Genomic DNA, 22,597 nt, shown 5'->3' with positions numbered 1-22,597 from the left:
TTGCTCTTTATTTGTTGTTCATTCGTTCAGTCGCTTCCAACTCTTCGTGACCTCATGGATCAGCCCACACCAGAGCTCCCTGTCAGCCGTCACCACCCCCAGCTTCTTACTTAACTCAAATTATATTTTCTAGCTTGTGTTGATGTAAATTTTGCAATAACTTCAGTAAAATCAACTTGCTTAGCTAAATCATCTTCGATGCACAAAATTTCTAAAAGAGTACATTGCTCTTGACTAGTTGTGCCTATTTGCCTTGTTTGCAAGTCTGCTGAATGACCTTTCTGTTGCAATTAAAGCCATATATTGGCAAATATGTTGTTGTTGTTCATTCGTTCAGTTGTTTCTAACTCTTCGTGACCTCATGGACCAGCCCACACCAGAGCTCCCTGTCGGCCGTCACCACCCCCAGCTCCTTCAAGGTCAAGCCAGTCACTTCTAGGATGCCATCCATCCATCTTGCCCTTGGTCGGCCCCTCTTCCTTTTTCCTTCCATTTTCCCCAGCATCATTGTCTTCTCCAAGCTTTCCTGTCTTCTCATTATGTACTTCATCTTTTCCTCCAATATCCTTCCCTCCAATGAGCAGTCAGACTTTATTTCCTGGAGTATGGTTGGATCTTCTGGTGGTCCAAGGCACTCTCAGAACTTTCCTCCAGCACCACAGTTCAAAAGCATCTATCTTCCTTTGCTCAGCCTTCCCTATGGTCGAGCTCTCACATCCGTAATTTACTACAGGGAATACCATTACTTTTATTTACTGTCCTGATTTTAGAGGGTTTTTTAAATACTGGCGGCCAGATTTTATTTTCATGGTTTCTTCCTTTCTGTTGAGATTGTCCACATGCTTCTTGTGAATCTCAGTGCCTTTTCTGTGTAGTCTGACATGGTGGCTGTGAGAGTGGTCCAGCATTCTGTGTTCTCCAATAATATGCTGTGTCCAGGTTGGTTCATCAGGTGCTCTGCTACGGCTGATTTCTCAGGTCAAGACAACACAAATTCAACAATTCAGCAAAAGACAAGAGGGGTCCTCTAACCACTGCAGGAGTCTACGATACACCATGCAATTGTGGACAAGTCTACATAGGGACCACCAAACACAGCAATGCCCAGACACAAATCAGAGCATGAAAAGCACTGCAGACTTAGGCCCCTTCTACGCAGCTGAATAAAATCCCACATTTTTTGCTTTGAACTGGGATCTATCACAGTGTGGACTCAGATAACCCAATTCAAAGCAGACATTGTGGGATTTTCTGCCTTGATATTCTGGGTTATATGGCTGCATGGAAGGGCCCTTAGGCCCCTTCCACACAGCTGAATAAAATCCCACATTTTCTGCTTTGGATTGGGATATATGGCAGTGTGGACTCAGGGTCCTTCTGATACTGAGCACCAACCACCACACACATCCCCGACCCCGGCTGATCAAATATGCAAATAATCATCAGAGGAGTGGAGAAGGGCAGCAACAACTGACAAGCACCCTAGATACACTGTCTTCCCCCTCTATTACAAAGTAGCCTCTTTAATAAACATACACTTCAATGTGTTCCCCTTATAACTGATTCTTTGTATCCTTTTGGCCTCCTGTGTCTTTTGCCTCTTGCAGCTGGCCCCAGTAACTGTGCATAGCCTTCCGCATAGTTGAATAAAATCTCACATTTTCTGCTTTGAACTGGATTATATGGCAGTGTGGACTCAGATAACCCAGTCCAAGGCAGACATTCTAGGATTTTCTGCCTTGATATTCTGGGTTATATGGATGTGTGGAAGGGCCCTGAGTTAGGAGTAAAGATAAAGAATAGCAGCTATTTAAACAGTAATCCAATGTCATTTGATGCTGGCCCATAATATAAAACGCACATACAGAGAGAGAATGAGACAGAAGGTTGAGAGATATTTTTATTAGCCTCTTTTCTGCCTCCTGGCAACAGCACACAATGGGATGAGAGATTTGTAACCCATCTGGTTCCTTTGCCCTGATTTAACAGCATATTTAACCCCTCAGTTCCATGACTCTTAGCTGACAGCAGCTACATGGAAAGGCAACAGTGCTTAATGTTTACACGCGTCTTTCCTTCAATGCAGCATCAAAAATCTAATCAAAATTCTGCTTCAGGAAGCAGGGATTGTCCTAAGCCAGTATGAGCCGAAACATTCCTTTCACCTTGGCAAGTTGGCAGAAGAAGCCACTGACTTCCCTAACTGCCAGTCTTCCAGCCCTTAAACCATGGGAATATTTTAGAAAAAAAGGGACCACAGCTAACAGCCACTGGCAAGGGTTTTATGGTCAAAGACAGCTTAGATTCTACAGGAGCAAAGAAGAGGAGCTCAGAGGCAAAAGCTACACCAGACTGTTTTAATGAAAAAAGAGATTAAGAAAAATCATTTTTAAAAAAAGATTCTGGTTCAATTGGCACTGAATTGGGAAGCTCTTGTCCATAGGCTCAACAGCACCTACAAAGAAAAGAGATGGGTGTTAAGGACAGGAAAATGATACAAATCTTTGACAAGAATGAGGGAACATGAGATCTCAATGTTGTTAAGAATGCAAATCCAACCAGCCCTCCACAGTACGCCTACGGTAAATGCTGCTGGGAGCCCAGTATCTGAAGTAATCTCTACCCTTGTCTTGCCTTAGTGTTAGCCAGAGATTTAAGCTGACACTCTTCTACAGGGAAAAATTGTGCTATTTCAAGGCACTTCATTTAATGTCTTCCTCAGAAGCAAGTTCCCCAATCCTCTTGTCTTAAGTGAGACCAGTGAGAGGAAAACACACAACTGTTCTCCAAATAATGTATGAGCACCAATGCTTCCTATGTAAGGAAAGAGTATATCCCAACACCCCACAGTAACTGATATAGCCCCCAGCTGAGACTCTATGTGTCCAATAGAGACTCTACATCTCCATCTCAGATATGCATCTACCCCCACCCTCCAGGCTTAGCTAACCAAGCAACTTAGCACTGAATCCTCTTTATCAATCCAATGGCAGCAGGTGCTATTACCTTTCGCTTACTAGCTCAGCGATCAGTGGTTGTACGCAAGTCTGTGGTCAGTGGATCATGCTGGATTGTCTGGTGCAGCATGAGAGCAAGAAGCCCAGCTCGGTTGGTCATGGCCATCCGTACATTTCGTTCCTGTTCAAACAGCTCGTCCAGCTTGTACCACTGCAAAAGCAAGAGGAGCAGATTACAGCCCATCCCTAGTGGAAGGATTCACACCACTGCTACGATTTCTCGAGCCAAAAACCTATTTCATACACTGTTGATGGGCTCATTATAACCCTTTGACAACCAGACACATATGTGAAGTTTGCTGATCCATACCACGCGTACTCTCTCCAAGTCCACCTCAGCCCGGCGCAGCTTCTCCCAGCAGTAGTGTCGATTGCATTTCCGTTTGGGCACACGGCAGAACTCCCCAGTGAGCTCAAATACGTCTTTTACCATGGGGCAACCACATACCTCATCTGCTGACACCTGGGGGAAGATCAGTCAAGAGTGAACAGTCTGAAATCAGGGATGTTTGATATCCAGCTAAAATGATTCATACTCTGTGATAAGATTGGGCCAAGCTGTAGCACAGCTGGTTAATCACCAGCAGCAATAGATCACTGCTGACCAGAAGGTGGCAAGTTCGAAGCCCTAGTCAGATTGAGCACACATTTGTTAAGCCTAGCTTACTGTCCGCCTAAGCAGTTTGAAAACAGCTGAGCTGTGAGTAAAGAAATGAGAGACTGCTTAAAAGTGGGAAGGTATTTTACGACACCATAAAAATGCTGGGAATCAAAGAGCAAGGAGGAAATACAATAAAAATCACTCGCCGTCATAGTGAATGAAGAGCAACCCCCACCCCCCGCGGCATGGCAGGGATTGAGCTGAACCTCCAGGCACCTAACTTGAAATGCCAAAATACCCGTCTGTCTTGTATATCTGAAAACAGCATTGAATGTTTGTTGTGTATGTGTGCATTGTGATCTGCCTTGAGTCCCCTTTAGGGTGAGAAGGGTGGAATATAAATACTGTAAATAAATAAATAAATAAACCTTAAAGCCATTGACAAAGGAGCTTCTTTTTACAAAGTCTTTTTACAACTCTCTAGTCTCTGCCCCACTCCTTTTCTCCTTGTTTATGTGGAAGTTTTCTTAGCAGTATCAAGATTGAAAGAAAGAATGAAGAACTACAGGCTTTTAACGCCTGGTTGTAACCATTTGTTCGTAGTAAAAATACAATAAAACTTGAGAAAGAATGCCCTAATATCATTTTGGTCCTAATATCTTCTTCTCTGTTCATCAGGGAGGCCTCAAATTCTCATCATTTTTATCTCTCTAAAATCTAAGAGAACAAATGTATACTTAATTTTCTCCTTCTCACGATCAGCTTTGTCTGATAAATATTCAAACTGTTGGAGAGCCGGATTATAATTTGGAAAAAAACATGAATGAATTCCTATGCACACTGCATATATCTTGTCATGCAAAAAACACTTAAAAACAATACAATAATGAAAATGAACAATTTTAACAAATATAAACTTATTCGTATTTCAATAGGAAATGTGGACCTGATTTTGGCTGAATATATAGGACTGTTGTTGTTATGTTGCTGTTGTTGTGGTGTGGTTTCAAGTCATTTCAGATTTAGGTTGACCCTGAGCAAGGGCTGGGTAAATGACCTTGGAGGGCCATATCCGGCCCCCAGGCCTTAGTTTGAGGACCCCTGGCCTAGACAGTTCCACCTAGAGTAATACCGAATAGGGCCTCAAAACGAATCCAAGTTACCTTGGGATCCCGCGAATGCTCTGGACACAGAACCTGCAAGCGTTTGCAGTAGGTCTTGCTTTGTGGGTTATAGACGTCACAGAAAAGACGAGTAGCCCTGAGGAGTAGAGTAGAAAAAGTAATAGCTGAGAAGAAGCATTCAATTTAAACCCAAGAAATCCAGCATCCCTTTACTTGAAGTTCTGGCATCCATGATCAGGAAATGTTGATCAGTTAAGAAAAGTACTAGTTCTTAATCCTGCAAAACTGGTAGTGATGATACTCCAGGGAATAGAACATACATTTTACATGCAGAATATACCATTCCTTCTTTATATACAGAACATACTGACAATATGAAGTCGGAGTACAGCTGTCACTCAACCTTCTAGACATTTCCACCTATTATTATTATTATTATTATTATTATTATTATTATTATTTAGTTATTTACATCCTGCTTTCCTCTCCTAAAGAAGACTCATATGTCAGCTGGCCCTGTACACTTGCCTAAATTCCTAGAGATGGGTAGATGGTCAAATTCTGAAAACAGTATTAGGGTCCTAGTCTCACTCTCTGGGTATGAGCTGGACCACTTTAGTTCATAACAGAGATCTCAGACCAAGAGAGCTCAATGCAATAAAATCTAATGCCTGGGGTTCAGTAAGAAGCTGCTGGCAGCAACAGCCGAGGAATAACTTACCCTTCAATACGTGTTGGATACATAGACCCAAAGGATGTCTGGCTCTCATACTGCAGAGGGCAAATAAAAAAAGGCATATTAAGTCTTCCTTATTTGAAATGTTTGGGATTAGAAGTAATTAGGATTTTGGAATACCTGTACTTGCATACATATACATAATTATACATAAACATATTTGCATACATATTCATATTTGCATACATATACCCTACTCTAAGATATGAGTAGGGTATATGTATGCAAATACATATACCCTACTCATAAACAGGAAATTCATTAACTATATATATTTATGTATAAGTCTAGATTTTTTTGTCAAAAAATAGAAACAGATAAGCTGGGTTGACATATCCATCAGTCAATATAAATACGACCCACAGTGGAGCAATGGGTTAAACCCTTTTGCCGGCAGGACTGAAGACAAACAGGTCGGAGGTTCGAATCTGGGGAGAGTACGGATGAGCTCTCCATGGGGGACATGAGAGAAGCTTCCCACAAGGATGGTAAAACATCAAAACATCCAGGTGTGCCCTGGGCAACGTCCTTGCAGACGGCCAATTGTCTCACACCAGAAACTTGCAGTTTCTCAAGTTGCTCCTCCTGACAAGGAAAAAAAAACTCTTATCAAAAATGAAGAAGAGGAGAAAAAGGCAGGAGCTTATTCAGTCCCAAAATAATCTAAAGGAAGCATTGATCCTGTCTACCCTCTCTGCTATCATGCCATTTCAGCCCTTTTTTAAAGCCTGAATGGGGAAATGGCAGCAGTTGTGGGCAGGGGCAGTTGACTTTTGAGATTGGACTGGCACTTTCCCTTCTCTATAGAATGAACCTCAACATATTTTAGGGTTACATCAAAATCCAAAATTTTGGCCACAAAACTTGCCCTCGACATACACGAGGTCCACTTATACACAAACAATACGGTATGTTTCATATATACCTTAAACACATGGTCTGAAGGTAATTGTATACAATATTTTAATAATTTTGTACATGAAACAAACTTAATGTACATTGAACCATTGGAAAGCAAAGTATCATTTCTGTCCAACCTGTGCATCCATGAACTCTTAGCTGAATGAAAGCATCATCAATATCATCCAAGTATATTAACAGCATTGCCCCTCAGTTCAGGTATTGGTTGCCAAAACAGGTCCCATGCCTGGTTCCATCAACTTATGGGGGTTTTTTTTCACTGAGCCTGTGTGTGATCAGGATGAAACACTGGCTGAATGGCAGGCCTTAGATCAGAGAGAAGGGCTGACAGTTACAGTGGGATATTTGGAATTCAGTTTCTCATGGGAATCAGCCTTCAACAGATGAATTTATCCACAATATCTGACTGGACCTCAGCGCAGAGGGAGTAGAGGACATATTAATTAGACGGTCAGAAAGACATCGTGAGAAGTCCTTGAAATTCCATGATAAGTCTTTCAGGCCCAGGTGTCAAAGGAATGATCTCATGGCTTCTTGGCAGGCCCTGAGCTTAAATGAAGTGATAGTTTCGTAGAGTCTCCAGAGCAGACAACCTAGCCAAAGAATCAAGTTCCTGGATCAGCTCTCATGCTCATGAATCTTGTCTCCTGTGTTTGCCTTTGTTCCTGTGTTTACCTATGTTCCTGTAAGAGTTTTGCTTTGGAAAAGCTACTGTTTTCATGCTTATGGATTTATGCCTATGATCTTGATTTCCTGGATTCCACAAACCTTGTCTTATGGACTACTGAACTTTGTACATATGGACTACTGCTATTTTATAGCACCTTTTGTACTGATTTTTGGGAATTGCCTTTTCCCCTTTTGTATATGCCTTTCTAAATAAATTCCTGTAGTTAAATACTACTGGACTCTGGAGTGGTGCTAGGTGAAAAAGGATGACCTCAGAGAGTGCAACAGTATGTTTCCATATATGCTTTTATGGTTGTATTTTAACTATGTTTTTATATATGGCAGGTAATAAATATACATGTATATATAATTATCATAATCATTATCATCATCATCTTAAGAAGCTGTTTAACAAAGGCCAGCATTCTGTGTCATTTCAACAGTATTTTGCTGCTTTTGTCTTGATTCACAATAGTGGCTGAGACATGGCATGAATATTACCTTTTAACAGAAAGGAAGCACAGGCTAAAAAGAAACAAATTCCTCAAGGTGACTCTGAGACACAAGTGCCTGAAGCCCAACACCATGGGGATCTAGCACAAAGACAACAGACAACCTACCTTAGCATAGCACCGCTCCATGTGACGCAAGGCAACCTTGGGGTTGACCGGGTGGCCACATGAAACACAGAAGATCTGCAAGTCTGTATCATCGCTGTCTCCTTCACTGGTCTGGGAAAACAGGTAAGCCAAAGCCAACATTAGCAATTAACTTTTGAAGACAAATAGCTTCTCCCCACAAGACACCAAGACGGTTGCAATGACTTGAACATGTATTTATTTATTTAATATCTTGCCTTTCTCCCAAGCTTCACTAGGTATTGGTTCATTTCTAAGCAAAGTTCTGGTTATGACCTACAAAGCCCAATAGGGCTTTCTATCAACTCTGTCACTGTTGCAGCCTTCTTGGAGACTACTCACAAACTTTCACAGGAAGCTAGGCTGGTTGCTCGGATTTCATTTTGCCAACAGGAGAAGGTTACCTTATTGTAATAAGCATTTCATGATTAATGAGGGATGCAAAAGTGCTACACTTATAATTTTATTATTTTTATTGTTATTTTCTACTGTTCTAAATTATGTGTGATGTTGCATGGCAGTTGATACAAATGTTAACATCTGTATCATCAGCTTTTATGATTATTATTACTATCATCATCATCATCATCATCATCATCATCATCATCATTTATACCCTGCCTTTCTCCCCAGGGGGACTCAAGGTGGCTAACACTCCACACTAGGCAAGTTTAAAAGGTGCAATGCAAATAAATCAATAATAAATCAATTCAACAATGTTGTAAGCCACCCTGGGTCCCATATTGGGGGGAAAAGGCTATACATAAATTAATCAAAGATAAAGGTTTCCCACATTTTGAAAGGGTGGGATGAATGAAGGTATCTAGAAATTTTTTTATATATTTCTAGAAAGTACATTAAATGTTTCATTTTAATAGGTTTTTAAAATATATCAGACCAATGGGATTTGCCTTGAATCATAACAGTATCCAAGTTTCCCTGGTTTGACACTAATGCAATCTAGGAACCCCTAGCCTACATCCAGCAACTATGGGAACTTGGCAAACTCACATTATGTGCACATGCTGTTGGGACTAGAAATTGGTAATAGGTCCCAGAGTTTTGGCTAGCTTCATAAAGAAAAGAGTGCCAATTGGTTTTGAGGATCTCATTCCCATAAACTCCTTCTGATTATGAGAAGATTCAAGACCATACTCACTGCTATGGAGATATGTTCTACACTACTGACACTCAAAGAAACCAGTGAATCCACATCCACACACACACATAAATAGGATGCCACAGGACTCTATGCTAATCCAACTCAAGCGCGTTCATCCCTACCTCTGCCGTAAAGAACTGCCTATTTCAAACCACTCAAGAGACGACCCACATGACCTGCCTGGCACCCAGTCCCTTTCACTCCCATGTTTTCCAGGTACCTCTTCATCCTCTTTGATGGCTTGCTGCTTGGCCCGGACAATGATGGCTTCCAATTCGTGGAACTTGCGTTCCATTTCCTGGAGCCTGAGTCGGGCCTGCTGCTGCTCCCGCCGTATCCGCTCCAGGAGTTTCTTGCCATGCTCTTCTGCCACACAAGGACTCTGCTGCCACTGCTGGATGCGTTGGGGGAGGATCTCGTAGATACGGCTGGGAAAGAGGGCAACGTGGCACCAGTCAATGTAGTGGAGGGGAAACAGATGGCACCACACAACTCAAAGTAGCTTACTGAATTTATCTGCCAACTGCATTTTAAGTGGAAGGTGCCTCAAGAGACCTTAGGGCAGTAAGAGACAGGAATCATGAAGGCTTCCAGATCGTGGTAGACATCCCATCACCACTAACAAGCACAGCCAAGTGTGAAGAATGCTGGGTGTTGCAGTCCAACATCACCTGAAGAATAGCATAATTCTCAACCCTGATATATTCTATCTATGTATGTTTGTATGTGTTTTTCAAACTGGCTCCCATATCCAGAGACCCTTGTGACTCCCAGCGCTGATGGATATGGACAAAACGTGAAACACATACCATCATGACCAACTTTAAATTTGAGGAGACTGACCCAGGATTATGGGAATTGTAATTCATCCCGCATTCCAGAGCACTGTGAAGCCCATTGACGATGCATCTGGACCAAACTTGGCGTGAATACCCTTCATGACCAACTTGATATACTGTCAGGGGGGGGGGGGGCAGGAGGATGATGGGAGTTGTAGATCACCCACATCCTTATGCAGTTTCTAGTGGGTCCATTCATAAAATCCAAAAACAATGCCCATTTCTAATAAATAGTGTTACAAAATAAGAAACCTGGGCACTGCCAAATGCCTAAGCTAAAATGCTATACGATAAGAAACCTACTAACCCCTCTCACTCCCCATTCACCCACCCACCCAATCCCCATAGAAGACAAAGGGGATTTTAAGGTTTCTGGACCATTTTGGAGATTGTGAACTGTGTATATGGGGGCAGGGTTCTGATCAGAAAAGAAGCAACTAAGACTCCCACAAGCAGAAACAGACTTGCTCCCAGAGTTCCACCACAGAAAGATTTCACACTGCCCATTACAGTTTTATGGCTTCCATTCTCATAGCTATTCTTTCCATTTAGCTGAGAACAGAAGTTGATAGAAAGCAGGTTTCCAAGGACATTAACAGTGTATCAGTTTTATGCCTCAAAATGCAGTTACTCTCCTCACTACCCTCACCACATCTCCTCCATGTGTCACATCAAATTGACAGTCAGTCCATGTTAGTAAGCAAAGAGGAAGGCAACGTTAATTGGAGAAGAAATTGGGGGGAGGGGGGGCAGGAAGAGGCAGCATAAAGGAGGTTCATCTCTTACTTAGCTGCCAGTTTCATGCCACACTCATCAGAGCAGTACTTGGAGTTGACTCGGGCAGCCTGGATGCAGCCGGGACCAAGGCACTGGTGTAAAGAGGAAGGGTCTTTGGCATCCACCCGCTCAGCATGCTTGGACCTGTCGCGGTGCTTCTGCTTCTGCTTGTGGCGCTTGTATTTCTCATCCTTCTGCAGGCCAAATAGCAGATGACACTTAGATTTAACAGATGATACCACCATCATGTCTTCAACAGAAGAACATTCACTTTACTGAGGATCCTCAAACACAGGCAATCCCACTTAAGTCTCATTCTCTTCTTGCATTACGCAGGGAGTATGTGTGTCATCTAGCCTGGCTTTCAGGCAATGAATGGGAGGCTTTCTTTTCCTCCATTCTCTCCGATACTACCATTCATATCATCACACACTGTACTTGGGTCATACCTATTATCCTGCCCTTCCACCAAAGACCTTAAGGTTCACTGACCTCAACAACATCACAGAGGTAGAATGGGCTCAATGAAACTGGCTCAAAGATACCCAGTCAACTAGGGTTTGGGATCTAGGTTTTTCTAGTTCAGGTTAAGCTGTTTTACAGCTCTATGTCACTGCCTTTGTGATCAGGGAGGCTGTTACTGACCAAACAGGTCACTGGAAGATTATCCCTTTCTTTTAGCTATATTAATAGCACTATATGCTTCGGTACTCTGACACAAGTTAAAAGTGTGATACAGAATTCTATGTGTCTATATGTCTTTACAGCACAACTCCCTTATCAAAGAATTCAATACCCACAATTTCATTTACCCACACTTTTCAATACCCACTTTTCACTAACCCACACGATTTGCTAGTTTAAGGCATGTTCCTAAACTTTTGTAAATAGCAATATCAGCCTCTATGTGATTTGGGGTCAAGGGATTAGTATGGTTCATATAAAAAAAAATTAATGTTTCAATTTTTGAAAATCTTATTTCACATTGTTGTTCATCTGATTCAACATATCCACAGGCATCTGGCTGGTCATAGTTCTTATCAGAAGAATGAAATGAGCAGAGTTTGACAACATAAGCAGTGCTTATGTTGTCATTTTCACTGGCAATACCTTTGAGACTGGATGACTGATGTCTCACCTACACTGATGATTTAATGCAATTTCAAACCAGTATTGAAGACAGTGATTTTGCTGTGCAGATGATCACATAAGAAGTCCTGGAACCAATTTGAGGCCCAGATAGTGATTGCACAAAGCACTGGTGTGCATTAAGGGTTTTCTTTCACACGCTTTTGTGTGACTTTGTTATCTGGTCACTACAGTTTGAATTGGCCTTTGAACTGCATTAAGTGGCCAGCGTAGATGGGGCATCAGTTCATTTAGATTTTTTTTTATTTACCGCATTTGTACCCTACCCTTTTCACCCCAAGGGAGACTCAGAGTGGCCTTACAACAGGCAACAACTCAATGCCATACATATACATATCCATACAATCTAAGCAGTTAAATACATCAATTATTAAAACATCAAATGGTAAAGAAAGAAACATAAAACACCTTGTTGCATGTCTTCAAGAGAGATCTGCCCAATCTGACTAACAAGTGTGATTTTTCACATTGTATAGTCTTGGAAAAGGGGTTGAGAACATTTGGCTACCCCAGATAGCTCTCATTAGTCCCACCCAATAAGCCCAATTGTAAGAGACTATGAAAGATGTAGGCCAGGAGTCAAAGGTTCCCCATTCTTTTGTAAAAAGGATAGATGTTAATACCTAGCCAGCTGCTTTTTACACAATGATCATGCCATTCCGGTATCCTACCTTTTTCTCAGATTTCTTCTCCCTCCGTTTGACGTGCTTCACCTTCACAGCACGTTTCCGCAACATGGGATCAAGGAAGGGCCCATCGTCTGTGTCACTGAGCCATGGCTAAGAGAATGGAAAAAAGAAGTGAAGAGTACTCCCTCACCAGTTATGGAGGTCTACAGTTAAGCTCCTGCCATTGCTGGATCAAAATGTGTAAAAAGAGCCAAAGAGCAGAGAGAACATCCATCTCCCCTGCCAGAGGAGCAACCCCACCCACCCACCTGTTTGTATGCAATTTCTATCTGGCCCTCCATCCCTCCCTGTCTTTTTGCTTTCTGAATTACACCCAGGTAAGAAAACTGATTTGGAAGAAAACCACTTTGAGAAGGTGATTTAAAAGCAGTGTTAGTTTTCTGAGACACTGGCCCTCAAGAAGTGGGCCAAACTGGATAGGAGATTCTGGGAGTTACAGTCCAAAAAACACTAACTTCCTTAGAGCAAAAATTATGATGATTATTGTTATTATTTTATTTCTTACCTGCCCCTCCCTGCAGCTTGAGGCGGGTTACAACACAAACCAAAGATGCATCAAGTCAAAGCCATATATGCCCAACCACACAAGGTTTGCTGTCAAGTGCCATCACCACCGATGCTGTCCATAGCCATATGTTGGGGTTGCTCTGATTGTGCCTTTCCTGCATAGCAGAATGGTGTTGGATTGGATGGCCCCTGGAGTTGCTTCAATTATTATTATTATTATTATTATTATTATTATTATTATTATTATTATTACAAAGGCTGGGTGGCAGTCTGTTGGGGTGCTTTGATCGTGTTTTTCCTGCATGGGTTTCTGCTATTATTATTATTATTATTATTATTATTATTATTATTATTATTATTACAAAGGCTGGACGGCCATCTGTTGGGAGTGATTTCAGTAGGCCATCTAGTCCAAGCCCCTGCATGTTTTCCTGCATGGCAGAAGGGGCTTGGACTAGATGGCCTACTGAAATACTGTTACGTTTATGTTGGTTAACATTGTTATTTCATAGAGATTAATGATAAACTGACTTGAGACATTAAACTTAAAAAGGGAATGAAGGAAAAGGGAACAAACCTGCAACAGAAACAATGAAATTTTGGAATTAAAGGATAAGATGGGTTGGTCCACGTGGAAGGGGCACAAGAAAAGAGTAAGGGATAAAGTGAGCGGGGGTAGGAATAAAACAAAATATACTTAAGTAGATAAAGGATTGCAACAGAATTATAAGCATAATATGTTTTAAGTGGGGAAAGTTCTAAACTAGATGGCAATCATCTTATTATCATGCTTATTGTTATTTTAGATTAGCAACTATATAAAATGTTGACATTCTTAATGATTTTATGTATAAGCTATATTAAGACATCAATAATTTTTCTTTTATTTTTTAAAATACAATGTACTTTCTTGACTTAGATATTGTTCTCAAAATGTTTAATTGTATATGCTGTTGGGAAAAATTAAAAAGTATATTGGAAAAAATGTTCATTTTAAATATTGTAATTTCTTTTGCACTGTGTGAATTAGTTCACACAAACACTCTCCATCCATCTGCCATTAGCCCGGCCAATGCTTAATATATATAGACATATAATATAATATAATATAATAACATTTATTGGGGCTCCACGAGAAACTTTTGTCCACATAGCATATATGTAGTGGTTGTACTGCACTTCCTCAATGGATCAGATCATCTATCTATCTATCTATCTATCTATCTATCTATCTATCTATACACACACACACATACCCATTAGATCCTAATATTTGGGAGTGCTGCCCTGCATAAGCTGTTTTCTAATGTTTAGCATCATACAAAAAGTTGGAAAATTTGCTGTGGGTTTTCCAGGCTGTATGGCCATGTTCCAGAAGCATTCTCTCCTGACATTTCGCCTACATCTATGGAAGGCAACCATAGATAGATAGATAGATAGGTAGGTAGGTAGGTAGGTAGGTAGAAGATGCCTGCCATAGATGTGGGCAAAACATTAGGAAAGAATGCTTCTAGGACATGGCCATACACCCCAGAAAACTCACAGCAGCCCAATGATTCCGGTCATGAAAGCCTTCAACAAACCTTCACACTGGAAAAAATTGCTTGCCCAAAGTAGCAAGAAGTGAAAACAGCAGAATTTCTAGCCACAAAACAAGATGTCTTCAGAGTCCTAAACTGGTGCAGATACTTGTCCCACACGACTTCTAAGGCTGTTGGTACCACTGCTATAGTTGGCTGTCCAAAGTCACAGATTGAACTCCTAACTTTCACAAATTTGATCATTCACAATTAAATGGGATTTTTTTTCAGCCAACCACAGAGCTGTGCCAAAATGGCAGGATAAAAAACACTGGGAAAGGGGGGGGGGCAGGTGCTCAGGTTGGGATGGGGCCCATCCCTGCATAGCAAAAAGCTTAGTTTTGGTAAACTCTTGCCACCAGTTGTTTGTGCTCTTCCAGTCTCTGAGAGCACACTAGCCACTGCTTCTGTCTTGCAAAGGAACACAGATTCACCACAACTGAGCAGCCGGTGCACTTTCTGAAAACAAGAGGGTGTTGTTGTTTTCAGTCTTTCCACTTTTTTTGAAGTCTTACATCCTAACCCCCATGAATATGGGGATAAATGTGCAACCAATTACAGTCTGCCTTCTATAACAATGTTTCTCATCCACAAATTCAAGCAACCACAAATTAAAAATATTTGAGGAAAAAGGTATGCGTATCCACCTCATTCAGCCATTATTTCAGCTCAAGTGATTTCTGGACCCTTTTCGTTCCACCTCTCTTCTCTCAGCTGCCTTACCAGGACTGTTAAGAAGTGGCAAATATGGCTCACCCTGTTTCCCATGCAACATCTTTTCTGTTTCTTCCTTCCTGGGCAAAAGTAGGCACATGCATAGAGAAGGGGAGGAATACAAAATGGCAGCTACCAAAATATAAAGGACTTATTCACTCTTCCACACTTTTACCATCCAGGTCCATCCAGACCTTGCCATAGAAAAATCCCTCCATGAGTGACACATGGTGTAGCCAAGATTGGAATACATTTCAGGGGAGAGTGAAATCTTGCTGCACTGACTGAACTGAGCAAATGGTAATGAGACTATGTAGATAAAATAAAGATGCAAAAAGCAAGCAAATAAATCAACCCTTCTGCCTAAATATAAGGATCTTATATCCAAAGATTTTGGAATCCCTGACTGCATTGTTGCTGTTATAGTGTACCACTGATGCATACTTCCCATTTCAATTGACATCAAATTCCGCCACCCTCATCTTTGATGAACATTTGCATTGGTTTTTCTAAAACTTTGAATTTGAAAGCCAGGTCATGTTAAAATATAACTGTACTCCTTTTCAGACAGGCTAGAAGAGCAATTGATGCATGTGTGCCTCCAAGCTCAGGGCAAACAGCAACATCACTGAATATGTTTTAGAGGAGGATGAAAGCAGCAGAGCATTCATAAAAAGTGCAGCTTCTGTGAGAAAAGGGGAAAGTCTAGCGCGTAGAGGATGCCAGTAATTCTGCTGTCTAGAGTTAACAAGAGCTTCAATCCAACAGCTGGAAGGCCACAAGCTGCCCACCTATGATCTATAGCAGGAGTGTCAAACTCATTCTCATTAAGGGCCATGTTAGCCTTTTGATTGCCTTCAAAGAGCCATTAAATCCACGGATAACTAATATGAATACAGAGGGCCAACTATATTTTTTTTACATAGTGGTCAGTGCTCTTTAGCTTTTACCTGATTTGCATCCCAGATGGTATTGAACAACATCTCCCATAACTTTTGATTATCTGCCATGCAGACTGGGAGTGATGGGAAATGCAACCCAATAGCATTTTAAGGCCAGACATCATATCCACAATCTAAATCCAAACCTCACTATCCTGAATAGATACAATTAAATGCATGCTTCCAGATGTTACTGTATCACAACTCCCACCAGCTTTAATCATGATGCCTAATGATGAGGAATACAAGAGTTATAGTCCAGCACATGGAAGGTCACATAAAATGACATGGTGGGCTGGATTCAACCTGCGGGCCTTGAGTTTGACACATGTGATCCACGGAAAGCCCTGTCTGATGCAAGGTGAAGAGGCTAAGGGTTAGGAAGGTATTAGGAAGTTAGTCACCGAAACGCAAAGAATTTAGAAAAAGACAGAGGTGGGGGATTTAGATGATTGTGCAAGATGAAAGAAGAATGAGCCGAAAAGCCTTTTAAAAATATAGCCATAGTATAAGATTGCAAGAAGAGAACATGAACAAGCTGGGAGCTCTAGAAGATCATGTACAATGTCAGATGACATACTGATATGAAGTATTTAGCTAGATATTTCCCTGCATTTCTCTAGCATACTTCACTGGAATCATATCAGAACACAAAATTAGGGATGGTCGAAGGTGAGTGGAAAGAGCCTCAAATGCACCCTGTCCTAGGATAGAGCGTTCCAACCGAGCATTGGGCCAACCTGACCCAGGCACCCCAAGAACATGGGTCCACCCCAGGTCTCACCAGGTTCTGATCATCGAAGGCCCCTGAGCAAAGCTCCTGATACAAATCGGGATCTATGTGCAGATCGTCATCCGAGAGAGGTTCGGGTGTGGCAGCCGACTCTAGCTGTTCCTTTAGCATCTGCAGATCATCCTCCCGCCCCCGTAACATCTATTGAGCATTTGGGGAAATTGGGGTAGGAAGGGTAGGAGAAAGCAATGAGAGAAGAGCAGGGAAAGGAGAAGAGAGAGAGAGAGAGAGGAGAAAGCATTAAAGAAGCCACTGATCTGGCTCCATAAGCACAAAGCACTGAAATAGCACAAACAGAACCCTCTTTTCCTGTGCTCAGCAGCTGTCAACAGAGAAAATGGGAGCTTGCGGGATGTCAGGTAGCAAAAAGCGCAATAGGCAAAGAAAATCCCAACACCCACTTATTTTCCAAGATCAAGAAGAAGGGAGAAAAGGCTCGGAGTAACGTTCAAGAACCATGGCTCCATCCCCCTGCAAAACCTACAGTTGATGATCCATCCAAAACATGCTCTCAGGTCCCCTGCTCCCTCCCTATGCTAACCTACTAAAAGTAAGACTATATCTTTACATGCAGCAAAATGAGATGGAAATGCGGTAGCAAAATGGACTCAACATTTTGGGCAGAAGATATAGAAGACCCTTTGTGAATGCTCCCCTAAACATGAAGCACTACAACTGAAAAGTCCCCTAGCTATTTTTTTTTCTGGTAGGAACCAGTTTTAAGAACTTTGCCATCATTAACTACCAAGAGGTTATTGCTAATAAGTTCCTATTTGCAACTGCAAATATAAAAGTAAGTTGCAGAAGAACTGCAAAGTAACTCAGGATAATGCCACTCCTTCTATAGTATAAATGTTACCTGTTTCAATTTATTTTTGTATTTTACAGCCTGGAGCTCATAACTGACACATGTATTTTGTCTCCCAATTCAGCAAAGCATGACATTCTGTTTATTAAAAAAATCTTAAAATAACTTAGCTATTTACATTTACTCAATTACATTTACTAAGTAATTTACTTGGAAACTTACCAAGAAAAAGTAACAGTTGTTGTCGTTTTAAGTGGTAACTACAACCATTAAACATCTGGTCAGTCTTGGATCAAATAAAAAACAGCAAGAAAAATCACTATTTATAAAAGTTAAAGTATGTGTGTATTTATGTATGTTGGTTGGTATGTTCATACCACAAAAGCTCCTTCATGACTTGATGGATCTGGACCAAACTTGGTTCACAGTAAAGGTAAAGGTGTCCCCTTGACGTTAGGTCTAGTTGTGTCTAACTCTGGGGGGTGGTGTTCATCTTCATTTCTAAGCCGAAGAGCCAGCGTTGTCCGTAGACACCTCCAAAGTCATGTGGCCGGCATGACTGCATAGAGCACTGTTACCTTCCCACCAGAGTGATACCTATAGATCTACTCACATTTGCATGTTTTCAAACTGCTAGTTTAGCAGGAGCTGGGGTTAACAACGATAGCTCACCCCATCCTGAAGATCTGAACCGCCAACCCTCTGGTCAGCAAGTTCTACAGCTTAGCAGTTTAACCCACTGCACCACCACGGCCCCATAACTTGGTGCATATACCCCTCATTTTCCATCTTAAAATAACTGAGGAGTTTGAACAAAAAATAACCACCCCTTTCAGTCCCAGAGCAGAGGGAAAGAAAAAGAATGAAGCAAATTGGCTGTGGCCAGCTAAAAGGATTGGCTACTGTTAGGTGAAGTGGCCTTTTGTGATGTCACTGAGAAAGAAAGGCAGTGAAGCAGTTTGGCTGGTGCTAGGTGACACATGTATGGGAGGGAGGGAAAGGAAGGGGAAAGAAAAAAGGAAAGAAGGAAGCAAAGTGCAAAATGTAGGTGAGGGAAGGAAACAAAAGAAAGAGAAACGAAAGAGAAAGGAACAGAAGAAGGTTTATGAGGGAAAGCAAAAGAAGAAGAAAAGAAAGAAAAGAGAGAGGATAAAGATATATGAGAGATATGGAGAGAAGAAATAAAGAGCCACAAAAGTACTCATTGCTGCCAGAGTATTGCCATGGAGACATTGTGAGGTAGGGCTTATCAGAGCTGGGAAAGGGAGAAAATAGGTGAGCAGCAGAACCAAAGGGCACCCAGACAATGTCACTATGTATTTTGATATATACTCGTTATCACAATATATACTCAAAGCAGCAAAGTTATTTGCCCAGAAATAGAAAGATGTGAAGACTCCCTCAGCTGAAAAATGGATCTTTAATTTATGAGACTAGTGAGAAGGATAAACTGTCTATGTTTTTGAGAGAGGAATCAATATACAGTTTTGTGAATTAATGGGAGGCTTTCTCGCAATATATCTGAGAGTAAAGAATAAGGATGCTTACAGGATTTGAGAAGTGTTTATTTATTTACCAAATTTAAAGTAGTAGTTCAGAAATGCAGTATATGTCTCGAACTTTTAGGTGGGATTAAAATTCTTGTATTAGAGTAATGCCAACACTAAAAAAAATATTAAGTCAGAATATCTCATATGTTTGATATTTGCTTGATGTGGATTGTTATGGTGTGTTTTCTAAACAAGACAGGTGACTTGATTCTGCAAGTCCCGTATATACTCAAGTAAAAGATGAGTTTTCCAGCCCTTTATTTAGGCCAGTGTTTCTCAACCTGGGGGTCGGGACCCCTAGAGGGGTCGCCAGGGGGTGTCAGAGGGGTCACCAAAGACCATCAGAAAACACAATATTTTATGTTGGTCATAGGGGTTCTGTGTGGGAAATTTGGCCCAATTTTTTCATTGGTGGGGTTCAGAATGTGCTTTCATTGTAGGTGAACTATAAATCCCAGCAACTACAACCCCCAAATGTCAAGGCCTATTTCCCCCAAACTCCACCAGTGTTCACATTTGATCATATTGAGTATTCGTGCCAAGTTTGGTCCAGATCCATCATTGTCCACAGTGCTCTCTGAATGTACGTGAACTACAACTCCCAAACTCAAGGTCAATACCTACCAAACCCTTCCAGCATTTTCTGTTAGCTGTGGGAGTTCGGTGTGCCAAGTTTGGTTCAATTCCATCGTTGGTGGAGTTCTGAATGCTCTTTGATTGTAGGTGAACTATAAATCCCAACAACTACAACTCCCAAATGACAAAATCAATCCCCACCCCCAACCCTACCACTATTCAAATTTGGGAGTATTGGGTCCAGTGAATGAGAATACATCCTGCACATCAGATATTTGCATTATGATTCACAACAGGAGCAAAATTACAGTTATGAAGTAGCAAAATAATGTTATGGTTGGGGGGTCACCACAACATGAGGAACTGCATTAAGGGGTCGCGGTATTAGGAACGTTGAGAAACACTGATTTAGGCTGAAAATCCACCCTCGGCTTATACTCGAGTCAAGGGTTATTTATTATTTTACTCTGTTATTATTATTACTTTATTACATTTATTATCTTTCTCTTTATTATTTTTATTATTACATTTATTATTTTACTCTGTTATTATTATTACTTTATTACATTTATTATTTTCCCTTTATTATTGTTATTATTACATTTATTATTTTACTCTATTATTATTACATTTATTATTTTATTCTATTTATTATTTTTACATTTATTATTTTACTCTATTATTACTGTTATTATTACATTTCCATTATTTTACTCTATTATTAGTATTACATTTATTATTTTACTCTAGTATTATTGGAAGGATACATAAGCACATATACATTGAAGATGGTCAGAATTATTGTTTAATCAGAGTTGGACAGTCTTATCTTAAATTACAGTTTTATGTAAATATTCAAAAAAACATTTAACCTACTGATCCCTCAATTAATGTAATTTTATTGGTATCTATTTTTATTTAGAAATTTACTAGTAGCTGCTGCATTTCCCACTCTTGGCTTATACTCGAGTCAATACATTTTCCCAGGGTTTTTTTGTGGTAAAATTAGGTGCCTCAGCTTATATTCGGGTCGGCTTATACTCGAGTATATATATGGTATTTGGTTGATGATATATCAACATTATATTTCTTTAAAAAATAAAAATCAAACTTTTTAAGAGTGTTCCTTGGTCACTTTGAAAATTCTGGATTCTTTAATGTGCAAAAACAGAGTATCTGATCCGTACTGCCATCCCTCTACATTTGCAGTTTCAACTTTTGTGCATTTGATTATTCACAGATTCAATTTAAAAAATATTATATTGAGGAACTTCTAGGTCCTCCAGGGTATAGTCAACCTCTTCCAGAAATACTGGAAAATTTAGATATTTATAGAGATCACTTTTCCCTAGGAATATCTAGGTCTCCCAATGCAATTCTATAGTCGGTTTTCATTAAAAGTTGACCAGAAAGTCATGCTGGAAAACCAAAGGTGCATCTACACCATAGAAATAATATAATTTGAGACCACTTCTATTGCTGTGGCTCAATGCTATGGAATCCTGGAAGTTGTCGTTTGGTGGGGTACCAACACTCTTTGGCAGAGAAGGCTAAAGGCCTTGTAAAACTATTGTGCAACTCTCAGCGTTCCATAACATCGAGCCTTGGCAGTTCAAGTAGTGTCAAACTGCATTGTTTATAAAGTGTAAATGGACCCCTTGAAATTCCTAAAAAGTTGTTATCTCAAATTTTAAAAATAGAATGTTTTTAATTTGTGGTTTTTCACTTTTTCCTGTGCCCTGAACCCAAGTGAAAGTGGAAGGCTGACTCTAATCTCAACCCATGTTGGCTGAGCATCTGATTCATCACCTCATTCTGCTGCATGTATAGACCAGACCTCACTCTCATTTGAATCCCCTTTCTAAGGAAAAAAAATCAGGAGTCCCAACTTAACACTCATATATTTTTAAATCCTGAATTTTAAATGAAAAGGAAAAGAAAAAAGTAAAGAAAAAAGAAAAAAACCAGGAGGGAAAAAGGAAACTTACCGAAGCTGGAAAATATTTATAGGACTCCTAGGAAGAAAAGAATGGGAAAACAATCACGTGTGAGCTACGCACAAATCAACAGCTTCAATCTGAGGTGGCTGCCCATCTAAGGCACAGCAGCCAAGAAAGTGCCCCACAGAGAAAACATGCACTGACATTCTGGGCAGAGAGTGCCCATAGGGACACTCACCCGAGCCCGAACTTGGCACTGCCTCAGGCGGCACTTCTGGCGGATCTTGTTGGGTCCCCCAAACTTCTTCATGTCGCGACAGAAATCACACTGACCACAATCCTCTGTGCGTCGGCAAGCCTCACATTCACCGCACATGCGCGCCGAGCGCTTGATCTGCTAAATGCAGGAAAATGAAAAATAAAAGGGAGGAGAGGATTGAGAATCTGAGTCTTTAAGTATCCTTGTTGCATCTGATTTGGTCCCAGCCCAGGCTCAGATTAGCAAGGATTCAGGCTAATCGTGGGGTTGGATCTCACAGCTGCTCACTGGCTTAAAAGAGAATGAGAGAATATTCAGGGCACAGGGCAGGGAATCATTTTAGGGTGAACACACATCCTTTCCAGGGCCCTTCCACACATCCATATAATCCAGAATATAAAGACAGAAAATCCCACAATATCTGCTTTGAACTGGGTTACCTGAGTCCACACTGCCACATATCCCAGTTTAAAGCAGAAAATGTGGGATTTTATTCAGCTGTGTGGAAGGGGCCCCAGGGTACTTCATGGTCCACATAATATTAGGAGAAGCAAAAGAGCTCCCATCTATTTCAATAGGCCCAAGCTGTGAAACAAGGAAAATAACA

General features: G+C 40.8%; 1 protein-coding gene across 4 annotated transcripts in view; it reads right to left on the bottom strand.

Moving 5' to 3' along the window:
• Window positions 1–1,887: 1,887 nt before the first annotated feature.
• The window catches only part of CXXC1 (CXXC finger protein 1), a 30,621-nt gene continuing 9,911 nt past the window's right edge, over window positions 1,888–22,597 (bottom strand). The window contains exons 5-16 of one of the 4 annotated variants that reach the window (XM_060762747.2): window positions 21,970–22,128; window positions 21,780–21,806; window positions 16,849–16,998; window positions 12,305–12,412; window positions 10,494–10,678; window positions 9,089–9,296; window positions 7,689–7,799; window positions 5,464–5,513; window positions 4,782–4,878; window positions 3,328–3,480; window positions 3,007–3,168; window positions 1,888–2,455 (exon numbers count right to left, since the gene is read on the bottom strand). In XM_060762747.2, the coding sequence (XP_060618730.1) occupies window positions 3,022–3,168; window positions 3,328–3,480; window positions 4,782–4,878; window positions 5,464–5,513; window positions 7,689–7,799; window positions 9,089–9,296; window positions 10,494–10,678; window positions 12,305–12,412; window positions 16,849–16,998; window positions 21,780–21,806; window positions 21,970–22,128 (1,395 nt within the window). In that variant the 3' untranslated portion in view covers window positions 1,888–2,455; window positions 3,007–3,021. The remainder of the gene's footprint in view (window positions 2,456–3,006; window positions 3,169–3,327; window positions 3,481–4,781; window positions 4,879–5,463; window positions 5,514–7,688; window positions 7,800–9,088; window positions 9,297–10,493; window positions 10,679–12,304; window positions 12,413–16,848; window positions 16,999–21,779; window positions 21,807–21,969; window positions 22,129–22,597) is intronic. The other 3 variants (XM_060762748.2, XM_060762750.2, XM_060762749.2) reach the window with 3 other exon arrangements.

The sequence above is a fragment of the Anolis sagrei genome, chromosome 2 (assembly GCF_037176765.1).
Source record: "Anolis sagrei isolate rAnoSag1 chromosome 2, rAnoSag1.mat, whole genome shotgun sequence".
Lineage (NCBI taxonomy): Eukaryota > Metazoa > Chordata > Lepidosauria > Squamata > Dactyloidae > Anolis > Anolis sagrei.
Note: the sequence above shows the minus strand (reverse complement) of the source record. Positions and strands in the feature narration are given on the sequence as shown.